The following is a 23,003-nucleotide window of genomic DNA, read 5'->3' as shown; positions in this document are numbered from 1 at the left end:
TTATTCGAAAGAAGGGGGAAGGGGGAAGAGGGAGAGAGAGGTAAAATGATGTATAAAACGGCTGGCTATGTAGAATTCATTCTCATTCCCCTTTAGCTCCAGTTCTCTGGGATTTTCGCTTCTCTACTCCTTTGTGGATCTCCTGGAAAGTGATAGTCTTACTCTTCTTTCTCTTTATATGGTATTAGAGTTGAAGATTTTGAGGACTTTTTAATCCCTCTTGTTTTCTGTAACACTTTTTGCTTACCCTGCATTTTATGTACTTTTTTGGAGATTAAAGACATTTAGAGAGAGAGAGAGAGAGAGAGAGAGAGGAGGGGGGAGAGGGAGAGAATCCCAAGCAGACTCCACACTGAGCATGGAGCCCAATGCAGGGCTCGATCCCAGGACCCTGAAATCATGACCTGAGCTGAAATCAGGAGTCTGATGCTTAAGTGACTGAGCCACCCAGGTGCCCCAAAAGGTGGTTTTTACATCATATTTTCTATAATACTTCTTTTCCGTTATGTCAAGTTAGTAGGTGTTCAGGGCATTTTGGACATAGCGGTACAATTCTCTTGGCTAACCCCCCTTGAGAGGGCATATATATTGCATAGATGGTGAAGTTTGAGAGTGTACAGATGAACAGTTATCCCCACACATGTAAACTGCAGCTTGTGTGATGTAAATATACTCTCCCTGCCTGGAACTGCCTGTGTAACATGGTCTCTTCGGGCTCTGTGGTTTCTCAGTACATTCCAACTGTTGGGAGGCTGGAGCTTGGCTCAGCAAGCACAGATAAACAGCTTCCTGCAGCAGGCTGCCAGGGTGAGGAGCAATGACCTCAGCAGAGAATGTCTGCTTTTCATTACCCTGAGCACATCGCTGCACCGCTAGAGCTAAGAGGAGGAACAATACAAGTTGGATAGACTTGACTAGCTCAGGTCTCCCATTACACCTTGAATTTTTTAATCTTGGCAGCCAGAGAAAAGAGGGTATAGCCAGGAAGTGAGGAAATGGCTTATCTGTGGGAAAAGGAAAGACAAAAAAGCTTTCTTAGGCTATTCTCTGAATGAACTAAATGATGAGTCAAGTGGCTAACGCTAAATGGCTAATAGTCCTGCAGGAAATCATCAAATGTCTTTCATCTCCAAAAAAGCACATAAAATGCAGGGTAAGCAAAAAGTGTTACAGAAAACAAGAGAGACTAAAAAGTCCTCAAAATCTTCAACTCTAATACCATATAAAGAGAAAGAAGAGTAAGACTATCACTTTCCAGGAGATCCACAAAGTAGGAGAGAAGCGAAAATCCCAGAGAACTGGAGCTAAAGGGGAATGAGAATGAATTCTACATAGCCAGCCATTTTATACATCATTTACCTCACCTGTACAACAACCCTGTGAGATAGGTATTATCACCCCTAGCAATGATCTTGACCTGGAAAATATAACACAAGGACATTAACAAAGACATTTGTTGTTGATGTTATTTAATGACAAAGGGATGAATTCAAGGCTGCTTCTATGGCCACCCGGAAATAGCATTACTGACTGTTGCAGCCCCAGAACTCAGCAACCCTGGGCCAACGTGTCCTAAAATAAATTTACATGCTCATGACATTTTCTAGTAAGATAGTTTCCACTGTGCTGGTCAGAATTGCATCTGATAGTTGAAGAAAGGAATCACAGTTATGGCCTCAGACAGGAAATTGGTTGGACATGACCCCTCTTGAGGGATCCTGAGAAACAATTTGTTTTGTGGGGAAGTCATTGACTGGAAAGATGCACCTGCCATGGGGCTGGAAGCTAAGAGACAGACAAACATCTTAGCAAATCATAATAACAGAGAGAAGCTTCATTTGACTTTCATTTCACTTTTCTCAGGGAAGAAGAATCTTTGTGTGGCTGCCAAAATCCTAACTGTCCCTCCTCCTTCCCCTCTCTCCCCTCCACCCCCATCCCAGTTCATTAAAGACCTTCTGGTTAAAGGTGCCAGAATGTGTCATTCTTTCCTGCTCTTGTGCCAGGCCTGTGCTGCCAGCACCACAGATCTTCTAGAGTTCTGAGCAAATTATGGAAGAAATTAAAAACACTGATAAATTTAAACTGTTCTGTTGTTGATGAAGGAAAGTTTCTTAACTTCTGCTGAGCTAATTCACATTACTAATAGCACTACTGATCTGTAAATTCAGATTTGTGTGTGTCTACCTGATTGCCAGAGGGGTACTCAGAGAATTATCAGAGCGGGAGAATGAGAAGAAGTATCAGTGCTTGGATGGGACCAAATAAAGATTCTTTATATTATTTATCGAGTAACATAAATTAAGTAATTTCTCTAAAGGGAAATATTTCCGTGTAGAAAATTACACCTAAATTTTATACTAGCTAGCTGTAAAAGCTGCTCCCATGAAAACAGAAATAATATCACTGGTTCTTGAGAATACTTCAGCCAAGGATGGAGTTCCTTCATTTCCTCTTATTGAACAGTTTCACAACAGCTAAATTTCTCTTAACTTGTAGAAGGGAGGGGAGGGGAGTGAGGACCCTCCTGACAGGGAGAATCTGGGCCCAATTATTACTTCCACAACCTTTGACTCTGACTTCTAAATGAGTCAGGGGACCAGTGGGCTGTGAAATGGCTTCCTCAGTTACCAGGTCAGGTGCTGCTGGATGGTTTCCTGTAATCAAAACATGAAGGTACTGAAGAAGAGAGATGGATTCTAAGCAAGTAAGCAACTTCTACCCTTGATAAACCTGGATTTTTTAAGTTTCCAAATAGATTTTTGGTGACTCTCAATCACCACTATGTCTCCCTGCAGCACTTTTGCTCTGGATACTCCTAGTGACATAGAAAAGAACCAGAATTCTCTATAGATTTTTACAAATGACAGAAGTGCCTGGGCCAATAACAGTGAGGACAGGGTTGCTCTAGTTGAAGGCAAAATCTATTCCTGGCAATTATCTGAGTCTGTGAGAATCCAGATGCTGACAATGAGAAATGGGTAATTTTCTGTTATAATGTGTCAACTCCAGCTAAGAACTGAACTACGGAAAAAAGATGGGGGGCGGGGCGGGGAGAAGCATTACCCTTTTAAAGAAGTCTATAATAGGATTAGTCACCATTACTTCGCCATAGCACATTTTGGCTCGATTTAACAACAATAAGTAGGGAAAACACGGAGCAGAGATGGCCCAGAGAAGTCTCAAGTCGATCCCTCATTCAGAGCTATGAGCCTGGAAATCAGTGAACTCCTGGTTTGTTCTGATGTGTTTCTTGTTGCTCCAAAACTGCTCCTCTGTTGCCATGGGCACGAGAAGAACCCAAAACAACATTACTTAAATGCTGGATGATGGATAATCCTAAAAAAATCTGCCAACTTTAGAACTGAAAGTTTACACCCTGATTGTTCTAGATTACTTAGGAGAGAAGTAGGTCATCTTTCACAGGGTTTAGAGCACCTGTTTAAAAACAGAAGAAATAGGGTGCCTGGGTGGCTCAGTCGTTAAGCGTCTGCCTTCGGCTCAGGTCATGATCCCAGGGTCCTGGGATCGAGTCCCACATCGGGCTCCCTCCTCGAGGGGAAGCCTGCTTCTCCCTCTCCCACTCCCCCTGCTTGTGTTCCTGCTCTCACTGTCTCTGTCTCTGTCAAATAAATAAATAAAATCTTTAAAAAAAATAAAAATAAAAATAAAAAATAAAAATAAAAACAGAAGAAATAGTACATATTTTATAATGATGGTTTGTTTTTCTTTAGAGTTATACTTTAAGTGATTTAGGAATATGCACCATTGGAACTTCCTTTTCATCTCCAGGAGTGAATTAATGAAGTTCACATTTTATGGATATATTCTAATCAAGACAATTAAAAAAAAAAAAAGGATTTGATGCTGGTATCTTTTACTATAAGAGTATATTAAAAAAGGTATGTAAATTCCCAACTGAATTCTGATGATTAATATATATCAAGATACAATAATGCTCTTTTTCTAAAAACTAAGATTTCAATCTTCATATTAATATTATATATAATGCAGGTAATTTTTATGTCTAATTATTTTATTGTTTTCACTTATTATATATGAGCAATGCATAGGGAAACCAGTTACTTGTAAGCTGGCTTTCCCTGATCACTGCCTGTTAAGGTTATTCCATTCTGGGTAGCAGCAAATAAAATCAATCATATCATCTTTTTTGGACACAGAAAGCTTAGGTAACAAAGGTGGACAAAAAGGTGAGTCACCTGAACAGAGATAACTTATTGGCTCTTTGAAGGGATGAGTTAATCATCCCATGGAATAAGCCCTCAAATGCCATCCATCTCCAAGAGGCCTTCCTGACTATTCTGTGTATCACGTTACCCTAGTTATTTCCTTGTTATTTATCTTGTTATGGTCATCAGCTGTGTAACCTTGGTAATATTCTTTTTGTGTGCCTGAACTTCCTAATGCATAAAATGAAGAGAATATTAAAACCCCACCTCATGGTATTGTGAGAATTAAAGATTTTTATTTTTTTACTTATTTATTTTTTTAGAGAGAAAAAGAGCATGTGCACATAAGGGGGGTGGTGGCAGAGGGAGAGGGAGAGAGAGAATCTCAAGAAGGCTCCATGCCCAGTGCAGAGCTCGACATGGGACTTGATCTCACCACCCTGAGATAATGACCTGAGCCGAAATCAAGAGTCAGACACTTAACCGACTGCACCACCCAGGTGCCCCAGTATTGTGAGAATTAAATGAGAGAATACATGTTATATGCTTAGAACAGTGCCTAGCACACAACAAGTATTTATGAACTATTAGCTATTGTCGTCATCATCAGTTTACTTGTTTATTGACTATCTCCTGCACTAAACCTTTACATCCATGAGAATAATTACTTTATTTGTCTTGTTCACTACTCTATCTCCACTACCTATTACACATAGGCACATAGTAAGCGCTCAAAAATAATTGCTGAATGAATTCATGAGTGAATGCTGTCTTATATTCTCACATATCCTTGAAATAAACCTCTATCAATGAAGGTATCTGTGTATTTGCAACCAAAACAGACATCACGAAAGTATCCCCAAGAAGTTAAAACCATCATTTAGGGGCGCCTGGGTGGCTCAGTCGGTTAAGCGGCTGCCTTCGGCTTAGGTCACGATCCCAGTGTCCTGGGATCGAGCTCTGCATCGGGCTCCCTGCTCAGCGGGAAGCCTGCTTCTCCCTCTCCCACTCCCCCTGCTTGTGTTCCCTCTCTCGCTGTGTCTCTCTCTGTCAAATAAATAAATAAAATCTTTAAAACAAAACAAAACCATCATTTAAAAAAAAACAAAAACAAGACACTTGATCATAAGAAAGAGCCCTCCTGGGCCCACCAACCAAGACCACAGAGTATCATTCATTTCTATATTAGTATGTGGAGGTCAAGCTCCCTGATGCCACAGTGTTGTAACTATCAATTTAGCCTGTGAAGAATGGTTCCCAATCCTGATAGGAATTCTCAGATTTCCGCCTGTTTTTCTCTCATCATTATTTTCCAATGTCTTAAAAAACCACATTTCTCATTTGATCTTTACCACAAGAACCTGGTCACACTCTGCTGTGGTTTCTAAGTTATAACTACTCTAGCCTCATTTTCTTGGATATACTTCTTCAGAGGTCCTGACCCCATGCTGACACTTGGTCTATTCTTAGAGTGGCACCTCTAAATATTAATTCCTTTTACCTTCCACTGGTTGAAAGACAACATTCAGAGGTAGAGGTTGCATACAACATAAAAGAAAATCCTCTGGGATTTAGTATCTTTCTTTCAAGAGTGTCCAGAGGAATATGATCTAAAGAGCTCACAGTCTTGCAGACATACACACACAGTACAGCTTAGCTACTCATGTTTTGCAGCTTACCCAGATTTATTGGAACAATCATGGATTTGCTGGAAAACACCAACAACCAAGGAGTGACAGCACAGGTGAGGGGACAAGCAGACCCAGAGAAGAAAATCAGCAGGAAAGCCTTCCTTCCAAAAACAATTTCAAAAATTGCCCAAGATTATAGAGTGAGGACTTTTAAGAATAAGGAACTCTTTGGGGCGCCTGGGTGGCTCAGTCGTTAAGCGTCTGCCTTCGGCTCGGGTCATGATCTCAGGGTCCTGGGATCGAGCCCCGCATCGGGCTCCCTGCTCGGCAGGGAACCTGCTTCTCCCTCTCCCACTCCCCCTGCTTGTGTTCCCTCTTTCGCTGTGTCTCTCTGTCAAATAAATAAATGAAAAATCTTTTTAAAAAAAAAAAAAAAAAAAAGAATAAGGAACTCTTCTTCCTAGGGCAGTGTCATTATGCTGCTATGAATCAATACAAAACTGAAGCCTGATAAGGAAGGATTTTCACTAGATAAATAAAATTCATAATCAAAGAAAATCAGGAGCTTCTACCACTCAGGTCTCCTTGTCTACCAAATACTACTTTCAATTTCATCATACGTCCATACCTGTCAAGTCTTTTTTGTTTGTTTGTTTGAAGATTTTGGAGCTTTGATGCTAGTTCATTTCTCAAAATAACTTGCCCTGGGCCAATATGCTTTCTGAAAAGTGTCAGGTATGTGCCACTCATAAACATTATGTAATTTTTAGTTTCCTGAGAACAAGAAACAGCTCACTTGGCAACTAGATTTCTATCAGCACTATGGAAAATCTTAAGATTTTTTTCAACAGTGTATTGGTGGATAAAAGTTACAGTTGATAGCATTCAGTAGCATTTTGAAACAGTTATAAGATTTACTATCGGCTCTATAGAGGTCAGTATCAGTTATTTAGACCAGCTGGGCTCACTTTTGGAGTACTACATACATGGCATACAGCTTCTTATATGGCAGAATATAGAGCTTACTCAAAAAGAATCAATAAAAAAGAGAGAGAAGGCAAGAGAAAGTCCTTTTTACTAACAAGAACAAGAATAAGAGTAAATAGTGTGCAATAACTTAAAATATAGATACAGCTGTATATTCAACAAACATTCACCTAACATCTATTATGTGCTAAATATCATGCCAGGCACTAAGAACACAAAGATGAAGAGCCTGTCCTCAAGGAGCCAGTGTGATAGGACAGACTTATAAAGGATTTGGAGGGTGGGGGAGGTAGAGTAAAACGAAAAAAACCAGGAAGAAGCATTGCCCCCAGAAGAATCATATTTCACTTGGCAAGGAGCCTCAAGAGTGCTGGTACAGATTAAATGGCCTAGAAACTTGACCCCTAGGCTTGTCAGTTCTGTAAGAGCAAGCAAGGCTATTCAATCTCAGTCTTTATTCCCTGCCCACCTCATTTGCTTCAGCCCACACCATGAGAACAAGATTCCTTCCCTGATCCTCCTTTAGACGACTGGGAAAAGGAACAGGCTCTGCTCCTAGAGAGCCTGTTTTTCCCAGGGACTTGAAATTCCAATCCATAAGAAATCTAGACTGCATTTGCAAGATCCATAGCTTGGCAAAAGAAGTTAGGGAGAGTCAAGAATCCCCCTAACAGCAACCCAAGTTTAGGCCATTAGAACAGCTGTCTGATCTTTAAGGAAGCGGTGGAGCATAGAAAGGAATAAATATGTTTTCAAGGAGGATAGACTTGAGCTCATGATTCCCCTTAGATAGAAGCCTGTTAGGGTGCCTGGGTGACTCAGTCAGTTAAGCTTCTGCTTTCAGCTCACGTCAGGATCCCAGGGTCCTGGGATTGAGCCCCATGTCGGGGCTCATTGCTCAGGGGGGAGTCTGTTCCCCTCCCCCCAACCCCGCTTGTGCTCGCTCACTCTCTCATTCTCTGTCTCTCTCTCCCAAATAAATAAATAAAATCTTAAAAAAAAAAAAAAAACAAGCCTGGTAGAGGCTATTCTTCCTTAAAATGTTCCCAATAAACCCTAAGAAAAAGGAAGGAGAATCCAAATGATTATACAAATATGTGATGGCATTTTGGAAATAAAAATAACATTGTGTATTTCTTTAACACACCCTTTCATGAAGACCAAGGAGTTCAAAACGGATTCTCTTTCAGCCTAAGAACAGTTCTGTGACATTAAAAAAGTAGTAATCATTTTGACTTTTATACACTCCAAGCATGCTTTACAAAGAAACACAATATGAAAGCTATTCTGCCTCTACAAATACTCTAAAATCCTTAGCTGATTGACACAGCATCCTTTAGATGTAGAAAGAAAACTGCAGAAGCAAATCATCCTACTCATTTCCACAAGAAAAGCCAGCCATGAAAAACACAGGCCAAAGGAACACGGACAACAGGCAATCACAGTAAGTATTCTGAATAATGGAGAAAGTTAAAATTATAAGAGGGACCTAAAGAAACAGATCTAACAGACGAAACAATTAGTTCTTGAGCTACTATAGTCATGACCACTCATAAGACTTATCACTGGACAGGGCGCCTGGGTGGCTCAGTCGTTAAGCACCTGCCTTCAGCTCAGGTCATGATCCCAGGGTCCTGGGATCGAGCCCCGCATCAGGCTCCCTGCTCCGCGGGAAGCCTGCTTCTCCCTCTCCCACTCCCCCTGCTTGTGTTCCTTCTCTCACTCTATCTCTCTCTGTCAAATAAATAAATAAAATCTAAAAAAAAAAAAATTAAAAAAAAAAAAGACTTATCACTGGACAAAACTAGCTGCACCAAAAGCATGTTCCAAAACATGTCTGGCCAACCCTCAAGCAACTTACCAAAACTCAGCATTCACTTCCACTACAACATCAGCAATACCCTGCTCTATTCTTCATATACCTTGCCTGCTTCCAAGTGCCTCCTCTGGGCTCACCCTATTGGCCAAACAGGTACTTACTATTCGGTGAAGAACCTGGCCACGCCGTACTGGCTAATATCTTCCTTATTCTCTAGCAGCTGGCACACTGCATCCTCCATGTACGTGAGGACATGTCGCTGGGCTAAAAAAAAATCAAGACAGAAAGAGAAAGAGACAAAGAAAATTAGTCTTCCCAGTCCCAGTAGGAAGCCATGAAAGTCAACCAAGATGTTGGTTCTGCCCTAGGAAGTGGACTAGAATAGGCAACGCAAACTTGCTGGCCCTAACTGAGCTATGGTCTCAAAGGGCAGAATGGGAGACAATGTAGAACATGACCTATTGCCATGTGATTGGCTATTATTATTAATATCAACCCTTCACTCTTCATTTCAGTGATGAGGGTGACGTTAATGAGGGTGAGGAGCTTTAGCACCATTTAGCTACATTTAGCACCATTTAGCTACACCTGGGAGTTCTTTTCTTTCTATCTCCTTCCACCCTCTTCCACTTCTGCATGTCTCAGAAACTTAACCCAGGGAGTAGTGATGCCATGCCTGAAGTGTGGATGATCTGCTTGCAAAGAAAACTCAATTCCTTAACAACAAAAAAAGTCGTGGAAAAGTTTAAGGAAATTTAATGAAAATGTCAGTAATGGTGCTATAAATTATTAGCCTTAGGACCATGAAATCTGTGTGGTTCGATTTACCAGAAATCACATTTTCTGCATTTGTTGTGATGGGAAAATGTGTGAATTAATCATGGGCTTGTAATAAAGGGTGTATTAGAATTAGACAGACCTTGGTTTGAATCATGGCTCTGTCTTTGGTAGCTTAATCCTGGATAGTTATTTAATCTACACCTGTTTTCTTCTTTATCACGTGTGGAAAGAAACATAATTTAGCTCTTTCTCAAAATATGGTCAATCAACTTCTTGATCTGAATCACCAGAGTTACCTGTTAAAATACAGATTTGTAATCTGACACCATCTCAGACTTAGTGACCTTAAATTTCTACCTAGAGCCCAATAATTCTAAAAAAAAAAAAAAAGGTTTTTTTTTAGAAACTTTTAAATATAACATTGTATGCCCCGTTTCAGATGTACAACACAGTGCTTTGACAATTCTACGTATTACTCAATGCTCCCCACAGTAAGTGTAGTCACCATTTGTCACCATACAATGTTACTGCAATATTATTGACTATATTCCCTATGCTGTACTTTTCATGGAGCCCGGTAATTTTTAACAAGTACGCTTCATGCTTCTTATGTACCTGGAAGTTTAAGAATCACTGATTTAGACCTTGGGCTTTGGAGTTCAGAGAGACCACAGTTCCATTCTCAGCCCTACCAATTCCTAGCTGTGTGACTTTGAGCAAATGACCCTCTAAGCCTATTTCCTCACTGTAAAATGTGGATAATAATACTATTACTATTCATAATAATAATATTAGTAGTTCCTACATCATAGGGTTATGAGAGTTGAATCAGATAATGCATGTAAAATACTACAGTCCCTGGTTTGCTTGATAATATAAATTCTTAAGAGCCTATCTCAAAGGTCTATTGGGGGTTTACTTCAATAAACAACATAGGCTAGAGTTACCATTATAACAGGTGCTCAACAAATGCTTGTTCCCTTTCCCTGAATTTTATCTTTAGGCACAACAATGATATCCTGGCACACTTCACATAGAAACTTCCAAGTCAGTATTTCCATTTACCATCCAAAAATTTAAAAACAAACAAATTTTAAAAAAAACTAAACCTTTCTTCTGGAGCAGTGAGAACAAAAAACCTCATAAGTAATGAATATCTTCAAAAAGCAATTCCCAAAGTTGTTACCAAGATGGACATTTGTCTCTTTTATAGTTTCATCCCTCAGGAAAATATGGAGGAATTACCTAAAATTTATAAAAAATAGGTACTTCAAGGTACCTTGAGGTGGCTCAGTCGGTTAAGCATCCAACTCTTGATTTCGGCTCAGATCATGATCTCAGGTCATGATCTCAGACTGAGCCCTGTGTCAGGCTCTGCACTGGGCGTGGAGCCTGCTTGGGATTCTCTCTCCCTCTCCTTCTGCCCCTCCCCCACCTCTAAAAAAAATAGGTACTTCAAAAAACCATTCCTGAAGTCCTGGCAGTCTAGTGAAAGTTAAAAAGCAAGTAAGTTTATCTACCCAAGCTGTACTCAGGAGAGTTTTCATTTGACAATGGTAACCTAAGGTTTCACCACGTTTGCATGGGCCTAAAGTCCAGATGAATGACATGTTTACATTCTGCGACTTATTCTGTCAATATGAGTGCTTCCCAAAGCTAACAAGTATCAATGCACTGCAAACATTCTCTAGCCCCCCACCCCCCAAAAAGAGGTGAAAATAAAGTTAGTGCTTCAGAAACAGTTCACCCAACTGGAAAACTTGTCTTCAAGTAATGGCCAAAGCTGAGAATGAAGAGATAACACATGCCAATTTCTGGCATTCATTGTTTTATACTTTAATATATATTAAATTGGGAAGAAAATGGCCAAACTCACATTAGAATCAGCGACACTGTCATCTCTGTATTCTCCTTCCCTTTTTCCACCCACTTATTCTGGTCTTACAAAAAGATTCCTTCCGGGGCACCTGGGTGGCTCAGTCAGGTAAGCGTCTGCCTTCCACTCAGGTCATGATCCTGGGGTCCTGGGATTGAGCCCTGTGTTGGGCTTCCTGCTCAGCAGGAAGTCTACTTCTCCCTCTCCCTCTGCTCCCTACCTCGCTCGTGTGCTCTTTCTCACTCTCTCTCTCAAATAAATAAAAATCTTTAAAAAAAAAAAGTTTCCTTCCTTGGACTAGATGGACTTTCTTTGACTTAGATCTACCTAAGGCTAGTACAGGATTGGAGTGTTTTGGATTTTGGTTTTGATTTGATGGTAGAAATGAAAGAGCTCTACTTAGTTGCAAATCCTGCTGCTTCTCCTCCCTGACTTCAGGGACTAAATGTCAATGTGAAGGCCCTTTAAGAGAGAAATATTTTCAGCGCAATTAGAATCAAAGTACTTTTGTCCTCCTGGGGGTGGGAAAGAGGAGAAATTTTCTGGAAAGCGACTTTGCACCAAAAAAAGCTTGGGGCATAGGGAGAGAAAGAAAGCAAGGAAGAAAGAAAAAGGACTATGTTTAACATTCATCTACCAATCTGATGTTTATAGAGTTTAATAGTATTACACATAATAATGATAACAATTTGAAGCACCTGTGCAACTTAGTGAATATGCCAGATACTGTACTCATTGTCTTAACATGCATTATTTTAGTCTTTGCCACAATCCTATGACACATACATATTTTGCGTACCTCCATTTACAAAGGGGAGAACAAGATTTATAGAATTAAAGTAGCTTGCTCAAGATCACACAGCCAAGCTAGTGAAAGGAAAAGCCAAGACTCAAACCAAGAACCCATGCTCCTAACACTATACCACACTGCCTCATCATTAACATTTTGTGTAATCAGTTTTCCAGTAAATATGATCTTTATTTTACATAGAGCACAAAGGCAGGGGCATATGTTGATAGTAAAATCATCTGAGAAATGTGGTCCATTTGTGTCTGTGTGAATGTGTATTCGCACGGGCACATCTTGTCCCCACCTGCATAGGTGTGTATGCCAATCAGCATTTTGTGTGAAGTCAGAATTTGTCATCAAATTTCAAAGTTTCTTACAAAGAACCACTCTACCACAAAGTATTCACCCCTCCCCCGATTCCTCGTTCACAATGTGAAAACAGAAAGCCCTGCTGCCCTTTTTATTTGCGGGTGAAGGGAAGCAGCTAAGAAGAGCCAGAAAAGGCAGGGAAAAGTTCCTCCCTGCAGAGAATTTCCCACAAGCCAAGTTCGAGGAGCTCTCTCTAACCACTATTCTCTGGTGGTTTCCTTCACCTGCAGCTCTTATCAGTCCAATGTTCTCTCTGTGGGCACCACCCAACCCTGGAAAATCCTTGCAGTTTATCAAACTTCAATGAGACAGAAGTTCAAAGCCCTTGTCTGGCAATAAAACATGGAGAGTGTCGTTTTATATTATTTTTTAAATGCAAAGGAATAGGCTTTAATTTATGTGAATGATTAAAGAATAAAAACAGCACACCTGCACCCCCGAGGGCAAAGATATCTGGGCACCTTAGTTGCCCTCCTTGGAAAAGAAAAAACGTGTCAGATTGACTTTTCTTCTTCTGCTTTGCCGTGATTCTTACAACAAGCCCAGGGTTAACTTTTCTAACATGTACCAATAAGGCTCTATTGTTCTGAAATCCACACGAAGGCCCAAGGTCCCTGTCTTGCTCAGATAGCATTGCTCTCTGAGATAAGCACTTACAACTTCAACATGCTACATTGAAAAATCTAAGTGAAGTATAAGTAACACTGTATGATCGTTATATGAACCTCTCAAATAAAGGCAATGTGGATCAGAAACTTCTTGGTTCTGTGTAATGGCCTCCTGCTGATTGCTTAATCTCTGTATACCACAGTCACTCCTGCTATAAAATGGGTATGATACTAGGAATGATATGACTAATAATAAACTACTTCTTTGGAAAATATTTGGTATATACAAAAAGTAACACATCAATGATTATATTATTATTGCTACATACTGATTCTACAGATTAAAATGACACAGCAATTTTTTGCAATGGTTAAGAACATGGGCTCTGAAGTCAGGTTGACCTGGATTTGATTTCTAGCTCTGGCACTTACTAACGGTGTAACTTTAAGCAAGTTACCTAATCTTTCTGCCCTTTTCTATAAAATTGGGGAATAGTACCTACCACCTAAGCTTGTAGTGAGAATTAAATAATTTATGTAATAATCTTGACATATTGCTTGGCACAGAGTTAAGTATGCAATAAATATTAGCGATGATTTTTATTATTGTTGTTATTACTACAGTTATTACTATGTACCACCCCCCGACATTGCAAAACTCAGAAGACAGTAGGTTTTCAACACTAATAAACCACCAAGCAACCAACTTACTATAGCCCCCCACTCCCTTATTTAAAGTTCTGCTCATCCAACCAAGGATGTTTACAGATTATCTTCAAGGATTCCTGGGCTATATAAACCTTACACGTGCAATAATATACATAAGCGTATGCCCATTTCAGCTATAACCTTTAAACTTGTAGGAAGCATTCACTTATTAACTGCTAATTACTCAGGAGGCTCTAATTTACATGGGGAAAGTCCAGAACTATTTCTTTTCAACTCTCTTCCCAAGCATAAATACCATCAAAGTATTAGCTTGTTTGTTTTGCAATCAAATAAAGGGTCCCGTTTGGAAATTATTGCTGGAGGGGCCTAGAATTTCCACCTACATTAATTAGACCATTCATTTTATTATTATTATTTAATACAGAGTCCCTATACTAGAATAAACAAGTCTCACTAGAAAAATATTCATATGAATTACTACGTGATATTAATAGACACATAGAAGAGCAACAGCACTGTAAGTGAAAAGCATAATATATACATATATTCAACTTTGAATCTCGCTTTTTCCTCCCTTGCCAGACTCCTTCTGAGACACATTTTAGTCTTTGAAGCCTCTTGAAATTCAGATGCTGGCTGGCACAAATGTTGAATTAAATTAAGGCTGTTCTCTGAGATAAGAAAAGTAACCCTGTTAACCAAACAACTTGACATGTAAACTGTTCAAGATCATTTATAGGGCGCCTGGGTGGCTCAGTTGGTTGAGCAACTGCCTTCGGCTCAGGTCATGATCCTAGAGTCCCGGGATCGAGTCCCACATCAGGCTCCCTGCTCAGCAGGGAGTCTGCTTCTCCCTCTGACCCTCCCCCTTCTCATGTGCTCTCTCTCTCTCTCAAATAAATAAATAAAATCTAAAAAAAAAAGATCATTTATAAATCACTAACATGAATTGATTTGATTTGATCTTGTGAAGTACAAATAGATAGCTTACTGGTTTAAAAAGTTAATAGACCTCTAAAATTAATTATTTACATCCTCCATTTTTACTCGTATGTCCTGATCCAGGGATATGGCATATTCTGGTGAAATATTTTATCACCCATAGAAGACCATCTTTGATCTTAGACCACACTAAGCCAATTTCCTCTGACCAAAGGAGATGGGAAATGAGGAAAACTAGCACATGTAATCCTTATACAACTCAATGAGGTAAGTAATAGACTTTTTTGAAGCTCAGAGAGGTTAAGGAACCTGCTAAAATCTTAATAAATGGCTGATCTAGGATTTAAACTTAGATTTTACTCCAGAGCCTATGTCCTTCCACTGTAACCTACAACCTCTCAAAAACAAAAACAAAAGCAAAACATAATAAGAAAAATCCAAAACCCTACAATGTGTCCCATTTTATACTGTATTATCTAGAAATTGCTGGCTATCCATGTAAATACTAGAAAAGAAGCTTATATTGGTAAATCAGGTTAAAAGTATTTACATGATCTTTAAATTGTAAAAAAATGTTTATTTCTATTAGCAATAATCGCGCCTCGGATAAACCTCATTGGCTACGACACTGCCACTGAGCAAAGCTAAAAAAATGTTTATTTCTAATTACACATGTACTTATTTTTAAAGATTCAAACAGTACAGAAAAAGTTAAAATCCCAATCCCAGTTCCCATTGGTAACAGTTGTCAGTTTGGTATGCATACTTTAAAAAATATAGAAATACGTAATTTGTGAGCTTGGTTTAGTTTTGTTTTTAAATAAATGACATATACTTTTTTCTCAACCTTGCTTTTTTCACTCAACCATGTCTGGAGATCTTTTCTAAAACGATATGGAACCAACTTACCCTTGCAGTATTTCTCAATGGCAAATATTTCTCTATCGATAAATAGGCTGTTTCCATATTTTCATTATAGCAAACCTTGCTGTGTTGAACATTCTTATACATGTTTCCCTGTGCATATGTGGAAGAGTTTTTCTATGGAATTGGCATGCCATAGGACGCACACATCTTCATGGGTTTTTTTCCAGTTTTATTAAGAAATAATTGACAAACATCATCATGTAAGTTTAAGGCATACAGCATGACGGTTTGATTTACATATATTGTGAAATGATTATCACAATAGGTTCTGCTAACATTCACCATATAGATAAAATAAAAAAGAAAAGAAAGAAGAAAAAACATTTTTCTCCTTGTGATGAGAACTCTTAGGATTTACTCTCTTAATCACTTTCCCATGTATCATACAGCAGTGGTAACCACAGTCATTATGCTATAGGTTACCTTCCCAGTACTCATTTATCTTATAACTGGAAATCCGCACCCTGCCTCTCCAGCAGCTTCCTCTAATTTCCTCTCCCCCTCCGCCTCTGGCAACCACATGTCTGATCTTTTCTTCAGTGAGTTTGGGTTTTTGTTTGTTGTTTGTTTTTAGATGGCATATGTAAGTGAAATCAAACAGTATCTTTCTCTGACTTATTTCACTTAGCATAATGCCCTCAAGATCCATCCATGTAGTTACAAATGGTAGGATTTCCTCAATTTTTGTGGCTGAATAACATTCCATTATATATACACACCACAACTTCTTTATCCATTCATCCATCGATGGACACTTAGGTTGTTTCCATGTCTTGACTATTGTAAATGATACTGCAGTGAACATTGGGGTGCAGATATCTTTTAGATTTAGTGTTTTCATTTCCTTTGGATATATTCCCAGAAGTGGAATTGCTGGATCATATGGTAGTTCTATTTTCAATTTTTTGAAGATCCTCCATACTGTCTTCCATAGTGGCTATACCAGTTTACAATCCCACCAGCAGTGCACAAGGGTTCCCTTTTTTCCATATCTTCATGTCTACTTAGATATACACAATTGCTTCACAAACGGTTATTCCAATTTACTCTTCCCAGCCATAAGAATATCTGTTTTCACTATCCTTGGTCTAAGACTTTGTAATTTTGCCAATTTAAGAGCTATAAAATAGCTTTTCACTGTTGTTTTAATTTTAGTCTTCTTAAGTACAAATAAAGTTAAGCATATTTTCATGTTTATTTGTATTTCTTCTGTGAATAATCTGCTAGTATCCTTTGCCCATTTTCCTCTCTGGTTCTTTTTTCTTCTCCTTGATTTGTAGGTTTTTTTCTAATTCTATATATTTTGCAAATATATATATCTACCTTATGGCTTTTCTGTTAATTTGTTTGTGATATCTTTCATTGTACAGACATCTTAACTGTTGATACAGTCAAAAGTATTTTACTGTGGCTTTTGTGCTTTGTGTATAGTTCAGACAGGCCCTCTCCACTCCAAGTGTATAAACCTATTATCTTATATTTTTTTCTAGTATGATCTTTAAGTAATTGTGTCCTTTATCAAATCATGAATTCACAATTAACATAGTGAGCATAGTATAAAAAGAAATTTAAAACTTAGAGTAGAGAAAAATAAAGTAAAAGTGTTAACCCCAAATCAGGCCTCTTCAAACATTAACTAGCTCCAAATATAAAACAGCTGTGTGTCAAGTTTAACTTTGGGTGCCCAGAAAAAATTGTAAGTGAATCACACATTGCATATGAATATCCTGATAAACATCCTTGATATAAATGTAGGAAGCTTCCCTCCTTCAATAGCTCTTGATCATTACAGGGTTTGCTTATGGTAGTTAAACCTATAAATATAATAATAACAACAGCTAACATTTATTAAGCTCTCTGTGCAAGACAGCCTCCTAACCATTTTACGGGCATTAATTCATTTAATTCTCACAACAGACTTTTGAGATGGGTACTTTTCTTTTATCTCCATGCTACAGATGAAAAAAAAGGAAGACTCAGATATGTAATTTACCTAAATGTTAATGGTCTGGTGAGTAGCAGAGACAGGATTTGAATCCAGGCCTAGGTCAGGACTGCACTATATCACAGCCCTTAGAGAGCTATGCCATGGGGTGCCTGGGTGGCTCAGTCGGTTAAGTGTCTGCCTTCAGCTCAGGTCATGATCCCGGGGTCCTGGGATCGAGCCCTGCATCCGGCTCCCTGCTCGGTGGGGGAGTCTGCCTCTCCCTCTCCCACTACCCCTCCCCCTGCTTGTGCTCTCTCTAGCTCTCAAATAAATAAATAAATAAAATCTTAAAAAAAAAAGCTATGCCACATGACATATGTCAAGTGGACTTTTCTAAGGACAGAGTTACAAATTAAGGAAAGCTCTTTTACATTAATAGTTAATTATAAAACAGACGAAACTAATCCAATGCATTTGGGCATCCAAACCACCACATTGCTGCTACACAGCTAGTCAAACTCAAATACTAAAAGACACGCTGAGGGCAAACAAAGCATTACACATATGTTAACATCACCTGTGGCAACCAGAAAACAAGAGGTCACTAAAGATCTTTATGCCAGGTGGAGGACGAAAAACTGAAGCCCACTTCCCTCCACCAGTGGGGATCTTGTACAAGTTTACAGCTGGACAAAGCTGCGTGCTTTGACATTCAAACATTCGCTAGTCAGCCATTCATCCTTCCTTCTTCCCTTCTTCCTCAAACTGGTGATTTTTGATATTTTGGGGATATCAATGAAGGCTAAGTACTTAAATCCTATTGCTTCAGTATTTCTAGTCTAAATCTCATAATATAAAATTAGTAGGTTGGAGGGGCGCCTGGATGGCTCAGTCAGTTGGGCATCTGCCTTCGGCTCAGGTCATGGTCCCGGGGTGCTGGGATCGAGCCCCGTGTCAGGCTCTCTGCTCGGGGGGAGGCCTGCTCCTCCCTCTGCCTGCCTGTGTGCTCTCTCTCTCTCTGTGTCAAATAAATAAATAAACAAAAATCTTAAAAAAAAAAAGAATTAGTAGGTTGGAGTCTTGTAATTTCAAGTGCCAGAAGCTACAGAAAAAAAAATTTTTTTTAAGGAGGTTTTTACAGAGATCCAAACTTAAAGCACTCAGCTAGCTGACCATAACAAAATGTACTCCCTGAATGTCAGAGAAATCCGAAGTGGCACTTAAGTGTCCCACAGTTACAATCTATGGGACACATGAAGAGCCAAGTAATAACTGTCATTACAATAGCTTTGCAAAAATAGTCACTCATAGAGCAGCATTGTTATCAAATCAACTCCATAAACAGTCATAGAACTATTTTCCAGAAGGCACCACAGGTTGAATAAAACCCTATAAACTGACAAACATGGAGTAAATCAAGTGCCACTCCTAATGTCATGTCAGGTAGGGAAGTATTAAAGTTACAAGGCAAGGGGCGCAGTCAGTTAAGCATCCGACTCCTGGTTTCACCTCAGGTTGTGATCTCAGGGTTGTGAGATCGAGCCCCATGTCAGGCTCCGAGCTCAGCACGGAGTCTGCTTGAGGTTCTCTCTCCTTTTCCCTCTGCCCCTCCTGCTCGTGCTCTCTCTCTCTAAAATAAATAAATAAATCTTAGAAGAAATTTAAGCTATAAGGCGAAAATTAATTGTGCTATATAGTCATCAAAAGTTGTAGCCTTTGGGGAAAACCATGCCTTTACAAATTATTAGCAATTATATTCGGTAATATGCGATTAACTATGAATATACAGATTAGTGGTATTAATACAACAAGGTGCTAATGCAGTACCTTATCAATTACTTGTCATTTTATATTCAAACCATTTCACAAAAATTAACAATTCATATAACACTAACAGGACCTCATTTAGTTTAATGGCAGAAAGATACAGAAGTGAGTTCTAATTTAAAGTAGCTGAAAACTCTCAGGCTTAGACTTCCTGATCCTCTCCCTTCTGTTTGATACTGCCTCTGTATGAAGGTGAGGATTCTCTTTCAACCATGAAGTCTCACTTGTCAAATCCCCACTCAGAACTATGTTTACACCCTGCTTATGGCATATGGCTGTAATAATGCCCAATAATCCCTTTGAGTTTCTATTTTTGTTATGAAAGTAAAGATGCTATGTATTTATTTATAGATGCTCCAGAGGCTTAGGCCAAAGTGCACAAAAGTGATGGGGTGAATGACTGGAACAGCATAGGCTAGACTGGCCCTAATTTAGATTACACAGAAAACTCATGCTAACACTTACCATATCATCTAAATCACCAGTGTCAAACACCAAAATACCATATAAAAATATACTTTGGGATCTATTTTACCAAACCAACATAATTTTTGACTCCTCACTCACGGCTACATTGCAATGTCCAAGCCTACCTTTCCTGCCAGGCTCAAGTCAAATGCCACCTTCTTCACGAAGCTTTCCCTGATTCTCTCCTACCCAGAAGCAATCTTTCTTTTCCTGAACTCCATAAACACCTATTTTAAATATCTCCAATGGCACTTTCTACCTTGATACAGAGTTATTTCTGTTATACATGTGTTATCTTCTTTGTTAGACTTCCGACTCCTTACAGACTGTTACCATGACTCATTTATCTTTTATCCCCTTTAACACTCAGGACCATTCGAGGTCTTCCACATACCAGTCATTCAAATATTTACTGAATGAATACATAAACTGTATCACTATTTATACACTGTGGTGCTATTCTTTATTCAACTCAACCACTTCAGGATTGTGCCTCCCAGGTGGGAAACACTAAGTACCAAAACACATTCTGCTACAATATTAGGGTTCTTACAGGAAGCCACTTTTGTCCCGTTCTCAGCCCCTCTTTCTGTTGCCTTTTTACTGCTCCTTCCCTCTATTCCAATAAGAAAGCATTTGCTCCTTCCATTGTTACTAAGGGCCTCATTATGTTCAAGGTAAAGTGAAAAAATGCATTCGATGCAATTACCAGTTCCTCACAAATTTGGGGGCTACTTGTCATTTCAACATCCAAGACTTGAATAAAAGAAAGTCCAAATTCTTTTCACTCCTAAGAACTATTTTCTTTTTTCTTTTTAGACAAAATGGAAGCACACAGCACAGGAAGCAGTCCTCAGTAAGCCACCGTTCATAAACAGCTTTGCTGAAAGCGTAACAAAGGTTCTGTTGTGCTCTCGCATGGCAGGGCCCGTAAGCAGCAGGGGCAGATGAACTCTACGAAACAAAGGTTCTGTCTTCATGCAAATGTTTGCATTAATAAAAAATGAAGAAAAAGATATAGAAAATGCAGGCTAGCTGGACATAATAGGTCTCTAAACGGGAGGTTTTCACATTTTTCAGGCGGAGTCAGCAGGTCTTTTAAAAACTTTGTCATTCTGAACATTTCACAGACATCACAAGAAAGACATGCAAATAACAGAAGCAAATCAAAGGACATCCCGCTGCTCTGCTGGCGCCTCCCTCATCCATGCCTGGTTTGTCATTTTCTGCTAACCCTAGAGCTGGCTGCTGTTTTGTTGAGGAATGGAGTCCCTAGCTCATGTGGTAGTGCTCAGCCAGCTGGCCCCCGCCCTGATGACATTACAATGCAAGCCATGTACTACCGCTCAGGGCCACGTGCTGCCAGGCAACCAGTCCAACGTGGGTTTTTTACACACCCGCTGGCAAATCTGCATGGGAAAGAACCTCTAAACTGACCACTTAATAAGATATGATCTTCTTGAGTGTGAACATCACTGAGTAGTTCTCTGCAGACGGACTTACTGAGGACCAGATATACAAAATCTAAAACCTGTGAAGGGAGAGGTTTACCTACGATGCGCCAAGCACTGTCTTATGTGTTCAACCTGTGTTGTCTCATTTTATCCTCACAACCACCAGTTAAGGTAGTTAAGGTAGCCCCATTTTACAGCCGAGGAAACTGAGCCGTACTGAGGTTATATACTTGCCCAAGGTCACACAGCTAATAATGGCAAGCCAAGACTCAAAGCTGCCTGATGGCAAATTCTGTTTCCTTCTATACATTTTTCTCACCCCTTACTTCTAGGTCTTGTGACTGACACCTAGCTGACTCTGAAAATATCACAATGACCATATTCACCCACTGCAAGGCCACTGAGGTGTACCTCTTTCTCCATTCTAATCATTAGGAGTCTTTATCATTCATTTTTAAGACTGAATGGCTTTTTTGGTTAGGTTATGATAAGAATCTACTTAAAGCTGCAAATACTTTCTCACAGAAAAATGGATATAATTTAATATGTTGTGCATAATTTAGAGGATTTGAGACCCTCCTAAGGTTCATCTATAGCTCCCCTGAGAGTTTATGACCTACATGTTAAAAAAAACAAACAAACAAACCCAGAACCCACATCTTTCTTTCCAGGAGCACATGGTGGGCTTTCTTTCACAATTATGGCCCATCAAATCCCCTGACCCGAAAATTCCATTTCCTCCTCCATTTCCATTGAACACACTATTCCTCTTCAACAGGATTTGAAATCACTTAGGGCCTCCCACAGATTGTTCCACCGGCCTCTCTTGGTTGTACTAAACTTGGAACCAGTAGCCAATCACTTCATTACTATTCTCACCACTGCTCCTGAATTGCACAAGCTTAAGGAGTGGAAGGATTTTAAGATCATATCATTTAACTACCATCATTTTATAGATAAAGAAATTGAAGGGGCGCCTGGCTGTCTCACTGGGGCGTCTGGCTGGCTCAGTTGGAAGAGCATGCGACTCGATCTTGGGGTTGTGAGTTTGAGCCCCACATGGGGTGTAGAGATTACTTAAATAAATAAAACTTAAAAAAAAAAACTGAAATCTTTTCCTCATTCTTTTCACTCTTGATTTAATGATGGAAAGTACCTGGGCTTGCTCAAATGCAGCTCTGAAGTTCTCCATATTTCCATCTATACCCACATTGCCAAAGTTTTTCTTTGTACAAAACAAGCAAAATAAGTCAGGGCAAAACTAAATTATTTTCAAATATATTTTCACACTCCCTGAACGGACCTAAACTTCTAAATAGAATAGCCAAATTATATTATTCAGGCTCCTTTTATTCTACTGATAGTCTATTCAGGTCTCTGGTGCCAATAATAATCCAGGAAAAATTATAAATACATTTTTTCTTGAGCTATGATAAGTGATAATAGGTATTATAAAGAAAGTGTTACCTTTATTTAATATAATGGTTGGCTAGAAGATAATCTAAGTACTGATAATCAGACTACTGAATTATGCTGAAACCTTAATTTGGAGACAACCAAAGGAGGCAAATTATTACATGCCTTTAAGATAAAGGCAGAACAAGAATGTATTTAGAAAAAATAAAGAAAGAGGTCATTTCAGGGAAAAAAAGTGGCAAAGCTCAGCAGTACTGGAAACTTGGGAGAACCAAAACATAATCATATCCTATAGATTTAAAAGAGCTAGTTGAGGGGTGCCT

At 39.2% G+C, this 23,003-nt stretch overlaps 1 protein-coding gene and 1 pseudogene across 1 annotated transcript in view; both read right to left on the bottom strand.

Moving 5' to 3' along the window:
• Window positions 1-23,003, bottom strand: part of CUNH11orf49 (chromosome unknown C11orf49 homolog) — a 188,439-nt gene that overhangs the window by 132,832 nt on the left and 32,604 nt on the right. Inside the window, exon 2 of the mRNA XM_032414056.1 lies at window positions 8,789-8,891. Coding sequence (XP_032269947.1) covers window positions 8,789-8,891 — 103 coding nt within the window. The remainder of the gene's footprint in view (window positions 1-8,788; window positions 8,892-23,003) is intronic.
• On the bottom strand, window positions 15,126-15,307 carry LOC116638946 (annotated as a pseudogene).

The sequence above is a fragment of the Phoca vitulina genome, unplaced genomic scaffold, assembly GCF_004348235.1.
Source record: "Phoca vitulina isolate PV1807 unplaced genomic scaffold, GSC_HSeal_1.0 scaffold16, whole genome shotgun sequence".
Taxonomy (NCBI): Eukaryota; Metazoa; Chordata; class Mammalia; order Carnivora; family Phocidae; genus Phoca; species Phoca vitulina.
Note: the sequence above shows the minus strand (reverse complement) of the source record. Positions and strands in the feature narration are given on the sequence as shown.